The sequence below is a fragment of the Ostrinia furnacalis genome, unplaced genomic scaffold (genome assembly GCF_004193835.3).
Source record: "Ostrinia furnacalis isolate ACB-3 unplaced genomic scaffold, ASM419383v2 OfSCF7477, whole genome shotgun sequence".
Lineage (NCBI taxonomy): Eukaryota > Metazoa > Arthropoda > Insecta > Lepidoptera > Crambidae > Ostrinia > Ostrinia furnacalis.
This window is the reverse complement of record NW_021137716.1, coordinates 74,392-95,119: the sequence shown is the minus strand read 5'-3', so window position 1 is coordinate 95,119 and position 20,728 is coordinate 74,392. Positions and strand designations below refer to the sequence as shown.

The following is a 20,728-nucleotide window of genomic DNA, read 5'->3' as shown; positions in this document are numbered from 1 at the left end:
TCTAAGTGTTGAATTTTATGGGATTGGGAAAGAAGTACCGAGTTTGAAGCGTTCATGAGCAGACATTGCAGTTGAATATTCAAGTTCTGAATTTGATTATTGATGAATAATAAAATAAATCTACTAGCTCGATTGATGGTTTCATTTAATTTATTTAAATCAGGTTACCTATAATAATATTTTTTCGTTAATTTATGAAAATATCAAATTAGCCCGTAATCCTGAATCCTGATACATAAAGTTAGCCTATTAATTTAACACAGGTACGACTGTACTCAGTGTTGCACTATCAAATGCAATTGAGGCGCCTCTATGCCAGGGTTTTTATGTTCCTGGTCAGGCTATAATTTTGAGACTGTATTGAAAAAAAACATCGACGGCACTAATGTATGTCAGTAAGGATCGAAATAAAAATAATTTCACTGCCGAAATGATGCCGAATGCTTTTACTGGCTAATAAATAACTGTTATCTAACAATACCCATCTCTACAGCTTTTATCAACTACGAACGGCTTTAAACACTATTAAAGCACATCCTGTATTCCTCTTTCTCAAACCAAATTTTTCACGTGTAGGTAAAAAATTCCAACGAATAAATTACCTACTCCAATTCAATAAAGTGTAAACCGACATTCAGAAAAGACTATATACCTACCTACATTTTACTCATATTACCTACATAATGCTTTTTTAGGGTTCCGTAGTCAAATAGCAAAAAAACCCTTATAAATTCGTCACGTCAAGATTGTCCGTCCGTATGTCCCAGCCACTTTTTTCCGAAACTAAGAGCTATTAGTATTGAAACTTGGTAATGTATTTTGGTTTGGTGGTTCACCACATTAAGATTTTTACACAAAATACAAAAAATAATAATATGGCGGTCCCCATACTTAGTAGAACTGAAATTCATTTTTTTTTTCATCAAATCCATACGTGTGGGGGTATTTATGGATAGGTCTTCAAAAATTATATTGAGGTTTCTAATATATTTTTTTTCTAAACTGTTTGTAAATAGTTTGTATTTTTTTCTAAATAGTTTGCGCGAGAGACTACTTACTCAGTTCTATAGTTAGTGCGTTTAAGCTAAGCTGTAGCAAAATCATAATTATACAGGTTTGTACGGAACCCTCGGTGCGCAAGTCCGACTCGCGCCATTACTTTATGCACTTACTAACTTCATACTCAGTCCGCAACCTCATAATACTTTTTAAAGAACATGACGTATCCATTCCTCAGCATCCACTTTCAAATCATGCAAACTTACAACCCCCTTTTTACCCTTATGGGATTTAATTTCTAAAGATAAATTATTTTCTTACCCCATTTAGTACAAAACCGATTTGGATGATTTTTTGTGCGTGGCAGTGAGTGCTAAAGAAAACTTTAATGAAATATTGAATAAAAGTCACAAGAGCGTCAGCACCTGCGTTAAAATAATAAAAAATCGATTGAAATTAGCAATAAGTACTTGTATGATTATAAATTAAAATAATTATTTTGATTTGTTAAAAAATTAAAACTGTATATTACACAATTCCCATGCCAACGTTTCCGAACGTATCATCGTCGTCCCGATTGCTTGGTTGAGTTGAGCGAGCTGTCACTTTCAATGAAATGAAAACTTGTTTGATTTTCTACGTATTTGTGTTCTAATTTATTGTAATTTATTAACCTAATTTGTAAAAGTCAACGAAAACACGTGAATATTTATTTGCACCCTCGTTTGCCAACCAAAAATGTTCGAGTATTACTAGGTTTGTAAAATTTTACTATTATTTCATCTTGATTTCGCTATGTGGACATTTTAGTCAATTCACAGCTGTCCTTTTTAGTTCCTGTTGTGCTTATGCCGAAAATATCTCATCCTTTATGTGGTAAGTGATTTGTATCTGTGTTTACCGTCTAATTCTTGGGGTGATTGTGGGGGCGCAGCGACGACATTCATGGTGGCTGGCTACGTATAAGTATCCGATTGAATGAGCAATTATTTCGTTTACCAGCTATCAATAATATTTGTATCACACGCTGTCTGTGTGATAAACCATTTGAATGCGAGATACGTCTGTGTATCCAATACTTTTAATAGCGCGCGATTTAGGATGTTTGCTTGTGTTATTGCAAATTCACTGATAAGGCGGCCGCTAGCTCGTATTCATTCATCCATGTAATAGCTGGAATTATATTGGATTTATAATGTTCAGTTGCTTTGTACCAAGATGGTAGGTGTTTGCATCCATAAATTTACCTAAGTTTGTCTTCTAATTAATATTCAGGGTTTCTTAATGAAGTATTAATAAAGTAGTATTTTCAGCAGCAAAATCGTATTTATAGATGCAAAAAAAATATTACCATTTTCTAGATAATTTCATATAGAAGCTACATTATAATAAAAACACAATGAGGCATTGATAAATAATTCTTTAATGTCCTCATTTTGATATTTTTCTAACAGCATTGTTCTATTGTTAGTATGATGCCGCTGACAAGCCTTTGTTAGGTGCAGGTGTCTAGTTTCAAGACTAAAAGCCTCCTATCATGTTACTTAAGCCACTTGAGTAAATTCTCAAATATTTCTAGACAAATTTTCTCAGTGAAATATAATATTGGCTATCAGAAACATCAGTTTATTATTAGAACAGTAATCCTCTTCAATAACATTTTGTTATGAACTGATTTTCAATATTGCCCACTCATTGTTAAACAATTAAATTTTAAGTATTGGTAGGTATCAGATAATTATTGTTTTCCAAAGCTTATTAGGTAAGTTAGGTGTTTCAAGGAGTTCTTTGTATTAGTAATACTTACATGTTGTTAATTCACATCATCACTACATATTATAAAGTTGCTGTGCCATGGCTGCACTGTCTGTCTGTCCCTATGTATGCTTAGATCTTTAAAACTATGCAACTGTTTTTGATGCGGTTTTTTAAATTGATAGAGTGAAGAGGAAGGTTTTTTAAGTATATTACTTTGTACCTGTGCAAAGCAGGAGGGGATTGCTAGTGCTTGAATATAAAGTAATCATGTAATAATGCCGTTTAAATGTCTGTTTTTTTTCATTAAGTCCTTTTAAAGTGGAATAGTTCTGGCTGAATGATGTTATGTTGTTATGATGTAAATACATTTTTTACCCTAAAAGTATAATGTTACACTGGGATTTCTGCGTATTAATCCTTAGTGAATCTGTATGTACCAGCATTGTCCACCGACCCTCCTTTGTGACCCTAATTCATTTCACAACTTTCATTCAAAGGGATTTCATCTTTTCAATATAAGCAATGACAATATAATTTCTCCATATCAAGTATCCATTATTGTTGGTAACATTGCCGTGAAATTATAAATAATTCAATATAAGGGCCATTTTGTCCCTCATAATTTTATTTTTCAATACAGACTAACGGTAAAATGAAATTGCATCTCCGTCAAACATTTGGGCACATGTATGAATAAAATTTTGCCCCTTTTTAGGCTAATAAATGTTCATGTTCATTAAAAAATATTGAAGTATTAATAAAATAGATATTTAATCAGATATAAAGTATCCCAATTTACTTTCAATAAACCTCAAAGAGTGTAATTATTTTGTTAAGTGGAATAAATGATGTTCAGTGCTAAGTGCTTAAATACTGTGTTTTAATAAAAGTAGATCATACCGTTTGACGTTAGATGCAAGGAAATACTACTTAAACTCTGAAATATCGATCGGTGTAGCTCTTACGTAGCGTTAGTGGCTGTAAATATAGGTTAAGGATCTAACGAAGTACTGGTGGTTGTATAATGAGCGTATTGGCCTCTGCTTTCAAAAATAAATAAAAAATCAAAAGTCAAAAATATTTTATTCAATTTAGACCACAAGTGGCACTTATAAACGTCAAAATATATAGTAAATAAAAAAGAAGGTAGCTCTTATGGGGCACTTTACATGTCTCCTTATCTTTTGGTGCCTACCAGCGCTTCGAGACAAACATAAAGGCAAGTGCTGTGAAGAAACGCCAGAACAAACTCAGCAGCCAATCAAGTTGCTGGTCGAGTTTAGTTAGTCTCGCAGATGTAAGACCAGCTGAGAGTTAAGTGGACTGCTGAAAAGACTAAAAAACGTAGACTTTTTGCTGTTGGACAGCAATTTAAAAGCCATAATAAATGTGTCTGATGATAGAACGAATAGATTAAATCGTAGCTGAAGTGACCTATGGTTGCTTCGTGCAGTAAGAAATGGGTTACCTACGCCATATCGAATGACAAATGATCGAAAATCAAAATATCGAATACGTTTCATCGAACGATCAAAATATCGAATGATCAAAATATCGAATGCTCAAAATATCGAACGTTCAGAATATCGAACGATCAAAATATCGAACGATCACAATATCGAACGATCAAAATATCGAAAGTCGATATACCTAGACGTTTTTATTTAATTCATCTACCTTGCTCGGCTCCGGTGCATGGTTGTGTTTGGTCGTACAACTTTCTGAACGAAGCGCGTCAAATGATTTTTGTTCTACCCACTAACAGAGTAATATTTTGTGAATTTTTGTGTACATTGCAGTTTGTTAATAACTTCATAGCAGCAGTTTTGTTTTGCGAGTTAAGTATTTTTGTGCCTGAAAAGTTATAAATTTGGAGAATAATGTCCGTGGGGACCTATTATAAGCCTAGCCTGTCCCAAAAAGGAGAAACAGTCCTCATTTTGGAGGGCTTTGTAATGGCAATGAACAAAAATGTTGATGAAACATTCTATTGGTATTGTTCACAAAAATATAAATTTAATTGTAGCAGTACGGCAATAACAACGCTTCAGCAAGAACAATTGTTGAAAAGTTGTACGACCAAACACAACCATGCACCGGAGCCGAGCAAGGTAGATGAATTAAATATAAACGTCTATATCGACTTTCGACATTTTGATCGTTCGATATTTTAATCGTTCGATATTTTGATCGTTCGATGAAACGTATTCGATATTTTGATTTTCGATCATTTGTCATTCGATATGGCGTAGGTAACCCGTAAGAAATATCTCTTCGGTATTGGTAAACAGCATCTGGACACCACCTATCTTTGCAATTTAGGCTGTTTTATTGTTAGGAAGCGATCTCTAACTAAACAAACTAAAACAAACATGCAGCTGGTTAGAAGAAGTATTCATGTATCTACATAAGGGGGCTTCCATTAATTACGTGAGACAATTTTGGCAAATTTTCAACCCCCCCGCCTCCCTTGGTGAGATTTGGTGAGATTTTTCCAGACGCCCTCCCCCTCCCCACAATCTCACGTGAGATTTCTTAAAATACATATTTGCAATGTAAGGGTTAGCTTCGATTAGGATTTAATATTAAAAAAAACCGTTTCTTCTAATTTCTTTATTGTTTAGATGGTTCAAAATAATAAAAAAATATTAATAATCATTCGTTATCTTCTTCTTCATTCGTTATCATCTTAAAAAATATATTTTTTTAAATTTTAAATAACCCATTTTTCTCGCAATTTGACCCTTTTTCTTGCTGAAAAAATTTACGTGATATGTGTCGAGACCCCCCCTCTCCCCTACATGAGATTTAGTGAGTTTTTTCTTGACCCCCTCCCTCCCCTAAACGTCTCACCTAATTAATGGACGCCCGCTAATACGAGTAGTAGGCCCTTCCATTTGATACGTCAGATGATTAAATTAGAATTGGAATAGTTTTTATTTATCAGATGAAATAGCAAATAATTTGTTTGTTTTAAAAAGAAAAGAAAATAAAGTTCATAGTTCTCGAGAAACGGCTGCGTCTTGAGAAATTAGAAAATATTAATATCTGCATACAATCAGATTATTTATTTTAAACGACAAAAAGCGCACGATTGTTTTGTTGTTCGTATGGCTCTAGCCTGTAAACCTTCAAGTAGTTTCGCTGTAAAACACTTAATCAAAATACACTAATAGAACTCGACAACTGAGGTATATCGTATATCGTATATCGCGGCTTTCTGCGATTGTTTGATAATACCCGATGTAGCGTTACGTGCGTTCGCAATAAGCTGTACAGACGACGGCATAAAGCTAAACACTGCACCTTACGTGCTGGTAGTAAGTGCTAGTTTTCAACTTGTGGTCAGACTGTATTATGCGCGGGCGCGGTCGCATACAATTTTCCAATTGATTTTCAACAGTGCAATATCTACCTCGCTGCACTGTTATGAATCGCGTTAGTGTTATTGTGCTTTAATAAAACCTGTGACGACCGCTGGATTATAGTTCCGCGATGAGAACAGGCCGGTCGTGTTAGTCGCAAATTATCCTCGTAGTCACTGATATAGTGATATTAATTTTGTGGTTCGAGTATAGTATGTTCGGTAGTTAGTCGGCTATGAAGCTGGTAGGTGGATCGCATAGTAGATGTTTCAGGATTAATGCTAGCGTTTTCAGTTTTAAGTTAAAAATTATATGGCATGAGTGATTTGATACTTACTAAAATTTTATCGTGTAATTGTGCTGTTACGTGATGATCACATAAAGGTTGGCCTTGAATTTACAATCGTTAAATTTTGTGTATTGAATTTCCTATTAGATAAAATTTATCATTTAGTTCACTATTACGGGATTTAGCAACACTTGGAGAATTTACTAAAAAATGTAATATGAAAATTTAAAATATGAAATGATAAGTTAATTCTAGAACATTAATTTGTATTTGTGTGAAAATATTAATCAATATTAGCTAAGATATCCATGAAAATGATGTTGCTGTTAATAAAATAGATAATAACACAGAAAAAATATTTAAAAACTATCTTACAGGACAGTTGAGTTTTTACGAAAATTAGTGGCAAACATACAACTAAAGATAGTAATATAAAACATTGCAATACGGTTAAACAACCATACAATATTGTGACCTTAGATCAAAAATTCTTATGACACTGCGTTGAGTTATTAAAAAACACAATAATATACAATTTTCATAAAAAAGCTTTTTTCTTATACTTCTATTGTCCTTTCTTCTACATTCTTCTTTACTGTCGTGCATGCACCACGCAAGTACCCCAAATAAGGAGGAATTTGCCGTGTCCATTCGGGCAAATTCGGCCTTAGGAGTAAGTGTAGTGCAAATTAAGTTATCTTCATTATTCTTCCAGGACCTTTCCAAAACTAACTATGTTCTTCTACGATTCTTCCTTCCCTGGTAAACGACGCATGCACCACACAGGCTTCAATAGAACCATTTTTTGTCGGCTTTTATCAGACAAAAAAGGGTCCTATTGGAAATAGCGTAGGGCATATTTTGGTGAGCCATCTTCTTTCTTCTAAGTTCTTCGTGGCATCTGGCCGTCACATAAAACACACATACCTTGTCGACCCCAATTTATTAGGGGCTTAGGGTTACATGTAGGTAGGATACATTTTAGAGTAATTTAGAGCATCAATCGAATTATTAGCAATATAAATACGGTTGTTCTTTCTTCTAAGTTCTTCTTTGTCTTGATCGTTGCAATCATGACCACACAAACCCCTCTAGAACCGACTCTGCCACCTCACAAGGCAAAGCTCGGATCTACAGGGTAAATGTGATGCATGGATATGATGATGAGCACTACAATAAGTATTATTATTTAGAAGTCTAACAATAACAAACAATGTTTTCAAATTGAAGGTATTTTGTGCTTTCTTCATTCTTCTTCTCTTTCGCAGTTTTCTTGACCGCTGAAGTGTATGCACCACACACACCTCCGTAGGCCCGAATTTGTTGCTTACACATAACAACATTCGGAACTACAGGGTAGAATGTAGTGCAACATTCTTGGCGCCGTCTTAATCTCCAATTATATAGGCTATCTCTACCTTTTTCAAAGCCTTAAGTAATAACTGAAAAGTTTAATTACAAATAGTGTAAACTACCCCAAAACATTGAGAATGTCAAAAACATTTGTTTTTTGTAAAGTAGGAGTTATCTTCACAATTTTCCTAAGAATTCTTTGAAGTCACTGATCCGACCCGTGAGCCGACCATTAAAACAAAAGAGTCATTCAGTACAAAAATCTTTTACACAACCTTAGTAAAAAAACTTGATTCCTGTACATTGTTCTTGTCTTGATTTTTGCAGTACATGTTCCAAAACGTACCTTATCGACCCCGATTTTGTTAGCCTCACCGTTAACAAAATTGTGGTTGATAGGTAACGAGTTGGGCAGTGTCATTCATATGAATTAGTATACATTATCTTCTTCATAAAGTAGGTTGTTTCTTCTTTATTTCTTCTCAGTTGTGTCTTGCCCGACGCAGCGCTTGCACCACATAAACCTCTCTAGAACCGAATTTGTTGTTTTACACTCAACAATATTCGGATTCTACAGGGTAAATGTAGCGCAATATTCTTGACGCTAGCTTATCCTTAAATTATTTACCCTGTAGATACTGTTCGGAAATATTTCTGATACATATTTCTGTAAACGTGCCCCACAAGTGGCTTAGCATAACCAAATTTATGTTGGAAGAAAACAACAAACTTGGGAATGCCAAGGGACGTGGAGGGCAAATTAAACTTATACGAGAATAGAGACACTTTAAATACTTCAATCTTCATTAAAAGATTCTTCTTTCCTCAGTATCTTGACTGTGGCAATGCCTGCCGCACCCGAACCTCACTAGAACCGAATTTGTCGCGTCTTATCTGACAAAATTTCGTGTCTGCAGGGTAGGGGGGCGCAGGACCTGCACTGAATCCAGGATGTGTTCTTGCCAGTTGTAGTACTTACAACACAAAAACCTGTATGAGCGAGCTTGTCGATTTACAACTCTGACAGTAGCCCGGGTCGTACAGGTAATCGTGCTGCAGTAATGTCGATGCGTGTGCGCAGCTAACTAAATGCCTAAGTAATAGGCTAGTTTCCTAAAAAAAAATTTTTAGTCCGTCATGTTTAATATCAAAAAATATTGGACACGTATATTTTTATTTGTCAATTTAACAAATAATTACATAGTTATGGTGCGTTGAAGTTCCGCACGACGTCACAACGTGCGGCACTTTTATGCAAGCATTGACGTCACGGGCCTTTTCTTATGAACTTTGGCGCGCTTTATCTCTTAAAATTTTCATTAGTTTGAAAAAGTGAAAAATACGTGTAGAGTATTTTTTGATAACTTAACTGACGGACTAATTAAAACTCTTGCTTTTTGACACAGGAAACATCCCTATTCCAATTTACGGCTAAAAAGATATTGATGTAAAATTATGTAAATGACTAACAAAGTATAACTTTAACGGTCTTACATTTTTTTATACGAAGAAAAGTTACTGACAAAAATTACAAAAGGCAAAGTCAAACATTGAAACTTTAAAATATAAAATTGAATTGCATGAAGAATTTCCTCTTTTCAATTAAGTTGAATACATGTCAGTAGTAGTAGCAGTGGTAGAGCATATCTCGACATTCTGATGCCCCGCTGCTTGTCTTGAGAGCCATCTGAAAAAGTTCAGTTGACAAATTTAAACTCTCTCATTTAAAAATCTAATTTATTTCAACCTCGTCGAATATTATTCTAGAAGCTAAGCAAACTTCTACGTATTGTCTCCTAAAATGCGACTATATACATATTATTTTTTGCAATTTTGAATATAAAAAAATAAATAATGTGATGTGATGGTTTTTGCTAAAATCTGAAACTAAAGCGATATTATTACTATAATACTACTACTGCTACTACTAGCATACTCGAATATCGTATCTATAAATAATTAAAAAGATTAATCATTCAGTATAATTTACACTATTCTTATACTTAGGTGATTGTGGCATTTTCTTTATACATACTTAATGCATAATAATATCATTAGTACTTAATTAGTACTAGTACTAGTCTACTAGTCTTAATGGAGAACTGTACAGAATAAAATAGGTCGTCCAATTAATTAATACATTAATTGCCTTTACCCCGGACCAAGTTATATAGCTACTTACTAATTAATATTTAAGTAGATACATATCTCAATAATATTTAAGTAGATACATATTAATGTAAATATAAGTTAATAAAAAAGCAACAGCCTCTGATGGACTGGCGGTTTTTTAAGTTATCAGTAATTGGTAGAGATTTTGGGGAAAATGTTTCTACAGTAAACCCCAGTCCCAAAAGAAGGGTGTTACAATTTTTGACAAGTGCATTTTGTGTATATGGCAATATAAATCTCATGCGAAAGAATCATCTTGTTGGGGGAATAAAACTTGAAAGTTAATTAAACCACTGCAGGATAGTTTATAAAACTGTTAATTAATACGTATCTATCCCCCGACGAGAGACGCTTAGATAAGTAATATAAATTGTATATCACTACTTAAACTAAATATGATAATGGTTATGGTGGTTAGTCTTGATTTTCCGTGGGTTTGTGAATGCACCAAATGAACCTAAGAACTTGGTTTTGTTGTCGAAACTCGCACAAAACTCGAAGTGCTTAGATAATTAGGTATTTACTAACAATGATGTGGGTGATGCTGATGACTTAGAGACGGCAGCAATTCTGTAGGCCTAGCATTCACGCTATGATAAACATTTGTCGCACCATTATATCGATTTTACGCGATAAGCCTATACGTTTGTCGTCTAAAATCATCGATAAGATTTTATCACGATGCGCATCCTAACCCGGCTAAGCTCAATTCTCAAGTGTATCAACCGAATTTGTTGTCTAGTCGCTCCAAAGCAAAGAGTATCGGTAAATGCAGCATTACATTGTCGTCAGTTTGTCGTCACATTGATGATGCGATGATTTAAAGCGGCACTTGATTCCTCCGCTCCTCTTGATTTTAGGTGATTTGTGAGAGCACCTCATTTACCATAATCGCGTGACTTTGTAGTCTTAATCACAAAGTCACGCGATTTAGGGTAAATGTGGCACCTTCATTGATGATGGAGATGTCATTGGGTCCAGCAGCCTATGGTTAGAAAGAGGTTCGGCAGAGAAGGTTAGGGGAAACCTATGTGCATTTGTGAGTTAATAAAAGCTTGTTTGTTTCAGTGAAGAGGCCATGGAACGGTTCCCCCTAAAGTCTTCGGCACCGAAAATGAGCACAACGTACCAGTCGGTGTACAAAAAGGTGAGTTATCTTAAAGATACATTTTCATTTACATAATAATTAAATTTAATATTGTAGTTGTATACAGGGTGTTAGGTTAATGGGTATATGAGTCGACACTAGCCCATGTTAACATGGTCATATAAATGGTATGGTGAAGTCAGAAAATTGATATCTTCATTTTATTTTTATTATTTTTCAAAAAAATCGGATTTAATCGAATTTATTTTGTATGAAAATTTAAAAAAAATAAATTATGATATCAACTTTCTGACTTCACCATACCATTTATATGCCCATGTTAACATGGGCTAGTGTCGGCTCATATACCCATTTACCTAACACCCTGTATAAAGTAAACAATAAATTCTTATTTACAAAAAATAAGATAAGCCAAGCTCATCTTAAATTTAAATACTTATTAAGATTCACGCACCACTCATAATAATTTGCCATAATGTAAAAAATCAGATTGTCTGGCTAGAATATATTCAACCGATTGTTCAATAGTTTATTTACACATGAGGAAATGCTTATTTTCAAGCGCGTATCTTTGCAGACCACCAAACTCTATGTAAATGGTTAACGCCTACTACGAGGACTAAAATAGAAAATGTAAAACATTTACTTGCGATACCACGATTGATGTATACACATCAACATTTTCACTTACACCTATGTAACAGAACGACAATTAAAACGATACAAAGATTCAGCCGCACGTCAACCCGACGACTGAGCCACAGACTAGCGCCGAACGTCAAAAGCCCTAGCTATGGATTGAGCTGTCTAGGGCCACGATATAAACTATCGATTTTGACCCGCATCGAATAGTACTCGCGAGCGCCACGCGCTGCTATCCGAATTGCTTGTATTCGAGTCGGAGTGCTTTGTTACATCGCCCTCCGCTTCACCTGTGAGTGATATTGATTTTGCATCGTCTAGACTAAGAAATATTGGAGCAAACTCGTAGGACGCCGGCCTATCATTATTGTGCCAATGTGACTTTGAATTTTTAATAGATACAGCCGTTGTATTTGCAACGTGTTGTACAACGTGTTATTGCAACCTCCTAAGAAGTCAATTTTCTGTATTGGCTTGACTGACATTTAAACTTCGACCTAGTTTAAGTAATTAGTCTGGAGTTAGTAAATTATTTCCGTGTGGGTTCTAGTGCTGCAAGGGACAATAATATAATATGTGATATGCATGACCGCTCATAAAATTCAAATTCAAATTCAATAATTTATTTGCAATTTAAGTAAATGTTTATTTGTTATTTTATTATCATCGTCCAATCTAATTATTTTTGCTAATCGGACCGTTTTCGCTGATTATTTGTGTTGCGAGATGATATCCGGGTTCCTTTTTGTTGCCAGGTTACTAATAAATTTCACCCTAAGTAAACAATTATCTCGTTATTATTGGTTGTTTTTCTCGATAATGACCCTCTTCTGATACTCTTCGAATCTGCCAATTAGCTTGATGAATTTTCCGCGAGCTTCTACCCTCCTTCCGGTGTGTCTGTGACTACCGATAAATTAGAGGACTTCGAAAATATTCATAAAATTCGAGTTTCGATTAAAATTAAACAAATTCGAAAAAACCCATGGATCATGGCTAATCGCCATTATTGTTAATAGGACACTGCATAGAGGAACGAAAAAGTTATCAAAACATAAACAGTGTTATACTTTTCATATTAGTTATGAGGAATATTGTTATGAAGTACGATAACAGTATAATGAAAGAAAGCACATAGAGATTTAATGGCAAGTTACTACTCGCACATTAAAGGTATTTGTAGGTATGCGAAATTGCAACCGCGTTTTTAACACAATTTTCTCAATACTTCTTTTTAATTAGTGTAACAGGGGTACTAATAATGGAGACGAATTAGAATCAGCCCCTAGGGGCGAAATTTTCCACTGAGTAATTAAAGTCTGAAACATCGCAGTAAATAACAGGGCCTATTTTTAAATGTCATTGGAACAAGATCCAACTTATCCAAGGGTACCTAAAATCTCTTTTCCAGACGCTCATTATTTTTGCATTGAATAAGATATTAACTTTATTTACTAACCAAGAGACGCGACGTAAACAAGCCTACGCCGTTACCCGTTCGCACTTGAGTTGACATTTTATTCAGTGTTCAACATCGTCCCACGCTTGTGAAAGTTACCAGACACAAAGGTCTCGGAATTTTTCCAAGGAATCGTGTTCACCCGAGTTTTAATCTCGTCTGTCGACATGGCAACCTTCACGTGCGCGCGGTACGGGGTACGCCGCGTCCCTTCAGTACAGCCTTTAGCGTTAGTGCTCAAATCGTATCTATATCGGAGGAGGGGGCGCGCTGGAGGGGGAGGGAGGCAGACAGGGGGCAGGGGGGGATGGGCTGCTGCCTGTCTATTAATGTTTGCACGGCTTTATTCAGTAATCAAATCAAATAATATTTAAAATGGATCTTCAACATCGCCGAGTCGTCAAAGGCTGTGCAGAGATGTAGTTTTATCGAAATGAATGCAATTTAACTTCAAAAAGTCTTGAAGCCAAAGGAAACTTTGTGAATTTCTTCTCTTTGAACTGTTTGTCAAAGGAATATTTAATGTATATTGGGTTTTTATTTACTTTGAAATGTAACGTGGGTGCATTCTAGACGTTTATGTTTAGTAGGTACTGTTTAATTTACTGAGTGTTCAGAGGCTTCTAGCAAAACCTATTGTCTGATAGCACAAAGATGATCCTGCTAACCTCTTAGGCCGTGACAATGTGTTGTATGGCGCTTGCTTATTTAAATTTAATGCGCGATATTAATCAGCTGGTAAACCAGAATACAATGTCTAGTTTTAGCAAACGGTGTTTCGAAGAACTATGTCCTATAAAATGTAGAGTATTTATTTCGTAAGGTAAAGCCGCCGTAGTTGGACATGTACGAGTAAGCGCGCGTTATTTTATGAAAATAGACATGTTGACACCACTAATCAATTGACGTACTTTTTAAAACTGTCAAAACGAAACTCCCATAGATTTTGTATGGCACTACAAGCAAGTGACGTCACTATTTTGTCAACTCAATCAAACTACTTTTTTCAATTACAATGCGAACAAAAATCGTAATGTACAGGTAATTTAAAATTAATTAAGTTTTTAAGACCAGAATTAAGGGTCTTTTTAAAAAAGTTGTGATTTCGGTTTATTGGGGTATAGTGTCAAACTGTATATTTAATTAATATACGAAGCAAGGCCAGCGCACGTGGCGAGGGATTTTTCTCCGTACCATGAGGCGAGGCGTGGGTGTCCTGTTTTCCTATTAAATAACAACAAGTACACGACCCTCTTGCCTCGGCGACTGCTCAGTGTAGTGCTATGAATAGGAAACGGTTCCTTTGTCATATTCTTAGTATTGTTTCTCAAACTTTTATAAGCCTTCGCGAACACACAGGTGTGAGACGCCCTCCACCGCGAACAACTTTAAAGTTTAAAGTACACAGTTTTATAAATAGTATTCAATTCAAAGAGCTTGTGTATTCATGAATATTAATGTCCTAGCGGTCCTGCTTTTTTACAGTAACCTTTTTATTGGAAAATTCCATGTTTACATAGCTTAATAGGTTGTGGTTTTGATGGATGTGAAAGCTTTTAGCGGTTTATGGTTAATATCATCAAAGTTGTATTATATTAGCAGCTAAATCAAAGTGCTATAGTGTTGTTGCAACTATAATTGGCTGGATATTAATTAAGTACGATACAAGTACTGTTGTTGGCATCTACCGTCTAGAAATGAGTACATTCGGCCGTCATGCAAACGTGGCTGTTACTGAAAGTGCTCGCAATAAAAATGTGTTTAATTTAGAGAAAAAGGTTACATTGTACGAAAAATTCACCTTCCTTGGAACCGGTGGTGCTGGTAAGAAAATAACTTAACGCGAGACGCGCAAATTTTCATAATAAAAATTAAAAATTCCACCCGCAAGCTTGGTTAGCGAAACTTAATTGCAAATGTGTTTACCATTATTGGTTAATTATTATTTATTTTCTTTAGTTTTAACGCTGAGCTTCATAAATTAAACCATAGAAGAAAACTCTATATTAAAATAATTCTGCAGTTACTTTCGCATTAAAATTGTACTAGGTATTTCGCATATAGCCTATTTTTAAATATTTTGAAATTTTAGGAAAGTTCACAAAATTATAAAAATTGTATGTCGGTATACCTTTTTCAATAAAAATTAAGTAAAATAAAATTGCGATGGTGGCTTGGACAGCACAGCGTGTCAGAACTGAATTTCCATCTAAGGTGAAGCTTAACTAGCATTTCCAGCTTTTTTAATTGCATTTATTGTTTACAAGCAAATAACACACGTTTGCGGCAGCGCCGGCTTTAGGTACAAACACAGACGTCGCAATCAAAGTTGTCTTATTAAAACTTTGAACTCGCATCTTATCCGCACGACTTTAGTATATCGGAAGGGTATATTGATTGCGTATTGTTGACTGCTTATTTTTGTTTACCGGTTTAATTTGAACATTTGATACATTGTAGCATAATTTCTATTTATAGACACATTTTTATTGCCGGCACTTTCAAAACAACCAAAGTATATTACAATACTTAATATTAATAAAAATATTTTATAAATAGGATATCAAAAAACACTTACATTGAGTAGTTCAGAGCCCAGCAACCGCGCGCGTGTCCCCGTCTGTCGGCAGCCTTCGCTCGCGAGCGCGGCGCTCCACTGCCGACTCGAGCGTATTCTAACGAGCGCCTCCCGAATAATGCCCGGTACAGTCGCGCACAAGTGCAATGTGCGACGCGCAGGGTGGCTCGGATGCAAGCGGTCTGTCTAGCGTACTAACTCGTACTGGACGCCGCCATCCGCCGGTGTCTGCCAGAAGTTCAAAACAAACTTGTTGCGCACTAGAGTTCTGCGCAGCAAAGTTTCCCGGCCCGATCGCCAGATGCACTCTCACATTTGCAAATCTGAAGGCGGACTCGATAAAAAGCCTGGAGAGGTCTGAAACTGGGAACGATTGAGTTTGTTCTCAGTTAACAGAAGCTCAGCTGTTATTAGAGAGCGCTTTATAAGCTGTTTTTGTTACGTTTGATAAATGGAAAGCTCTGCAAATCTGAAGTTGATGTTTAATTTGATAGTTTTACGCGATGGCGCTGATTGATAGTTTTATTTTAACCAATGGATCATATTATTTAAGGTTTTCTAAGTTAATTAGTCTACGCCAGAAAATACTTTAATAATTTTGTGAGATATTACTAAATTGCTTTATAATTTATATGACAGTAAATAGTTGTTATATTTTACACTCCTAATAAATATTTCACTTGGTCAAAGGGCATATTATCCTGGGCAACCGAACCCGTGCCCTCCCGCTAGGGCGGCTGCGCGACCACTGAGCTCCAGATGGAGGAGCTGTTGTATTTTATCAGTTTTTCAAGCGCAAGCGCTGGAAAATCGAAGCCGCCGTCTCCTCCCGGGCGAGTCCGAACACGAAACCAATAGACACTTATAGGAATTATAGCTAAAACTACTACGTTTTATATCATAGTTTCAGAATCGGAATCATAATTTTTTCTCGTCTTCCCTTCGTTAATTTCAGCCAAATGACGTCCTCTGCTGGACAAAGGCCTCCCCCACGGATTTCCGCCTTGTCTTATTATGTATATTTATTAGGGTTCCGTAGCCAAAATGGCAAAAACGGAACCCTTATAGTTTCGTCATGTCCGTCTGTCCGTCTGTCCGTCTGTCCGTCTGTCCGTCTGTCCGTCTGTCCGTCTGTCACAGCCGATTTACTCGGAAACTATAAGTACTACAGTGATGCAATTTGATGGGAATATGTGTTGTATGAACCGCTACACAATTATGACACTAAATAGTAAAAAAAAGAATTGGGGGTGGGGCCCCCCATACATGTAACTGAGGGATGAAAATTTTTTTTTCGATGTACATACCCGTGTGGGGTATCAATGGAAAGGTCTTTTAAAATGATATAAAGTTTTCTAAAAAACATTTTTCTTAAAGTGAACGGTTTTTGAGATATCAGCTCTCAAAGTCGTAAAAAGTATGTCCCCCCCCCTCTATTTTTATAACTACGGGGTATAAAATTCTAAAAAAAATAGAGGTGATGCATGCTAATTAACTCTTTCAACGATTTTTGGTTTGATCAAAGTATCTCTTATAGTTTTTGAGATAGGTTGATTTAACTGTAATTTTGGTTAAGTTATTGTGCTTACACTGAAAACGATGGCTGAACCTTATAAGATAGATCAAAAAATATACTACAGTATTGTACACCTTTTAAAATCCGCGATGATATAAAATCTTTATAATGTAGGTACTTTTTACGAGAAATATTAGCTTATTCAAGCAATACGCCATTAATCCTTATCCAGTAATGTACCTTAAATACATTGTGCATTTGATAAAGTTTAATATTACAAATGTGATTGTTGAGTAATAATAGGTTAAACATATCCATCGAACCAATATTTTTAAAACGCGTTAATCCTATAGATTATTATTACATCGATTCAAGAAGATCGGTCGCTCGCTGCGCTGCAGCGCGTGAGTTGCGGGGCGTGGTCTCGCGCGGGAGCGGGGATAAGATAGCTAACCGCGTCGACCCGAACGGGCAGACACGTGAGGGCAGACGTCGTTGTCACTTGTGCGCGCTAAGAGAATTTCATCGTTCCCATTTACTTCTTTCGCAAGTCGAATTTGGCGTTGAGACTTTTTAATATTGAATTGTACCTATTATAAAAAATAAGTAAGTAGGTATACTGGTTTAATAGGTGCTATTAAACCGGTCACGTACTAATAAATCCCCCAATAATATAAATTCCTTTGTTTTTGGTGCAAATTTTAGTGTTTCGTAGCAGGTTTTTAAAATTTCTAAAGCTTATTGTATATCATCTAACAATGGATACTTTAGATAATACGTTTTCCTACATTCTGAATTATAATAACTATATCGAAGATGATGTGGTTCGCGCATTTCATGAAAAGTTACTTCGGTGCACATCATTTAGACCGCGTGAGCTAGAATTATTTCAACACCCTGAACTGATTGAACCTGTACCTAAAAATGAGACGCACCTTCAAGTAATTTATGACGGTGACGTGGGATTAGTGGGGCACTGGAGTTGTATTTATTACATTAATGGAATACTGCGTGTGTACGATAGTCTTGTTGGTGTTCTAGGAAAATCGCAAAAAATATATGTAAAAGCCTTGTTTCCGTATCTATCGGAGTCATGTATTCAGTTTCCAAGTGTTCAGCGACAACCGAATACTATTGATTGTGGTTTGTTTGCCATTGCTTTTGCCACCTCTTTAGCTCGGAATATTTATAAATACATATATAAAATTAATATTCATACATAAAAGTACAAGGCAAAATATCGGGAGAGTTTAGGCTCCATTCACCAGGTGTATAAATTGACATAATAAGTTTATTATATTTGCTGCTACGGAACCCTTTGTGCGCGAGCCCGACTCGCACTTGGCCGGTTTTTCACTAGCTAACGCCCGCGGCTTCGTCGGCCATTCTGCGACAGAATTTAATACCAAACCGGATTTATTACGAAAATCAAAACGAGCTTTCATATTAACATACGAGTACATGAGACATAATAGGCCTCCTCACTTAGAAATTTTCATCTCCATTTTCCGTACCCTTCATTACCTTATTTATTTTTGTGACAAAATAAAGCTCTAAGTCGAAGCTCATAAATGATTCAGAGGTTTTTCGTCCACTTAAGCGTGAAAACGTAATCGAATTGTTTTATAGCATTCGTAAAGTTCGAAGAGCTGATGGCCGCCGGGGCAGGAAAGTTCTTGAGTGGCGACCACGAGCTGGAAGACGTAGCGTGGGCAGGTCTCCCACTAGGTGGACCGACGATCTGGTGAAGGTCGCGGGAGGTGCCTGCATGCAAGCGGCGCAGGACCGGTCTTTGTGGAAATCCTTGGGGGAGGCCTTTGTCCAGCAGTGGACGTCTTTCGGCTGAAACGAACGAACGATTCGTAAAGTAAATTTTTATGAAAACTATTAAATGCGGGGTTGCCTGTGTCTGGAGTAATGCCATCAAACTGTTGAGGTGGCAATAACGTGCTCGCAAAGGCTTCTCAATTTGCCTTCGTTTCCGCCGCGCCATGTTTACGGGAGCTAAATGCATTTCGCTTGCTGACTTTGCTTGCCGTCAATAATTTTTCCAGATGCTTAGGAAATTGCTACTTTTCTCTTTTACATTTCCACTTTGTCACGTGTGTTTTTACTTTTTAGTTTTGATTTGCCGGACTGGCGATTCAAATATCGATTGCTCCTTTGAAAACGAATTTCACGATAAAGATGTCCAACCAATATTACTTAGTAAATTGGTTTCAATATTCAGTTTTTAATTTCCAATTTCTTAGCGTTTTTAGTCATCATCGAGGTGGCGATTGTCATAGGATTCTCAGACTTATGATTAGTTGTATTTTATAATATTCAAAGGTATTTTCAAATTGAATTTCAATTCAAATTACTATCCAGGTTCTGCCGCCTGATTATCGCCTCCCACCCCCCGTCACCTTTAAACTTCCCGCACACTGCAGACTTTGTTGGCGGATAGTTAAGTCGGGCTGTTAATCAGTATGAACAACTGTACGAGTGTAGAAGTGCACACATTACACCGATTGGACTATCGGCCGACTTTTTAGTCAATAGTCTATAGTCTGCGGAGACTCTTATGTCACACTACTATGACAGTATAATATCTTCTCATTCCTCCAACATATTGCATATTGTCGTTCAAGTTGAAGCAAACGTTATTGCCGTGCTCATGATCAGTCGAACTTAACATCGCAACACGTTATAGATTTTCTCTCCCCCATACTACGCCTAATTGGAATATTCAGTACGTATTACAGGTGTGCTAGTGTGCGTGTGTCTGGGCATTGCATGAACTACATACGTAATAAATCTCGTGTCTATCAACAGGACTATATTAATGTATGGGTGGAGTGGCTTTAACACGGTAAGATTGCTCTTACGTGGATCCAATGAAAGTCATTAGAGTAATTTGTTTTTTTGTAAATTGGCTTTTAAAGTGCTTTCACAATAATTTAATGAGTGTGTTGTTTTCCATCAATTTAAAGTTTAAAGCATTCTCAGCCCTCATTATGGCTCCCCTCTTCTCCCGGAAGGTTTTGTTACCCGGTACAATATGTATTAAGCAATATATGCAATGTCGCCTCTGTATTCGGTCCGCTAAATCAAATTGTGTTATTACTATTGAAGTTAGATTAGATTAATGTTATTTTTAGATATTTCAGCTAGGCTAATTAAAATACTTAGGCTTTTTAAAATCGGACATTTCAGTGAGAGAGTTGAGGCATTTTTCCTGTCATGCGGATTTCGAATACACGCACGCGGAACTGAAAAACATGCATGAAAATGAAATAATGATATTATTAATGATAATGATAATGCGGGCGGCGCAGGCGGACAATATCCGCTTACATTTTGAAAGAAGTGATTGGTCCTTTTTGTATAAGTTTGAGTGTCAAGTGAAAAGCAAGTCCACCAAGAACAATGGGTAAGTAAAACATAGTTTATATTTGGGATAACAGATGGCGCTGTGCTCCTTTAGCTCGCGCTAACATTTGTTTT

The 20,728-nt window shown here is 36.1% G+C and overlaps 1 protein-coding gene across 2 annotated transcripts in view; it reads left to right on the top strand.

Moving 5' to 3' along the window:
• Positions 1–1,583: 1,583 nt before the first annotated feature.
• ClC-c (chloride channel protein 3) overlaps positions 1,584–20,728 on the top strand; it is a 64,931-nt gene continuing 45,786 nt past the window's right edge. The window contains exons 1-2 of one of the 2 annotated variants that reach the window (XM_028321189.1): positions 1,584–1,755; positions 11,005–11,083. In XM_028321189.1, coding sequence (XP_028176990.1) covers positions 11,015–11,083 — 69 coding nt within the window. In that variant the 5' untranslated portion in view covers positions 1,584–1,755; positions 11,005–11,014. The remainder of the gene's footprint in view (positions 1,756–11,004; positions 11,084–20,728) is intronic. The other variant, XM_028321190.1, reaches the window with a different exon arrangement.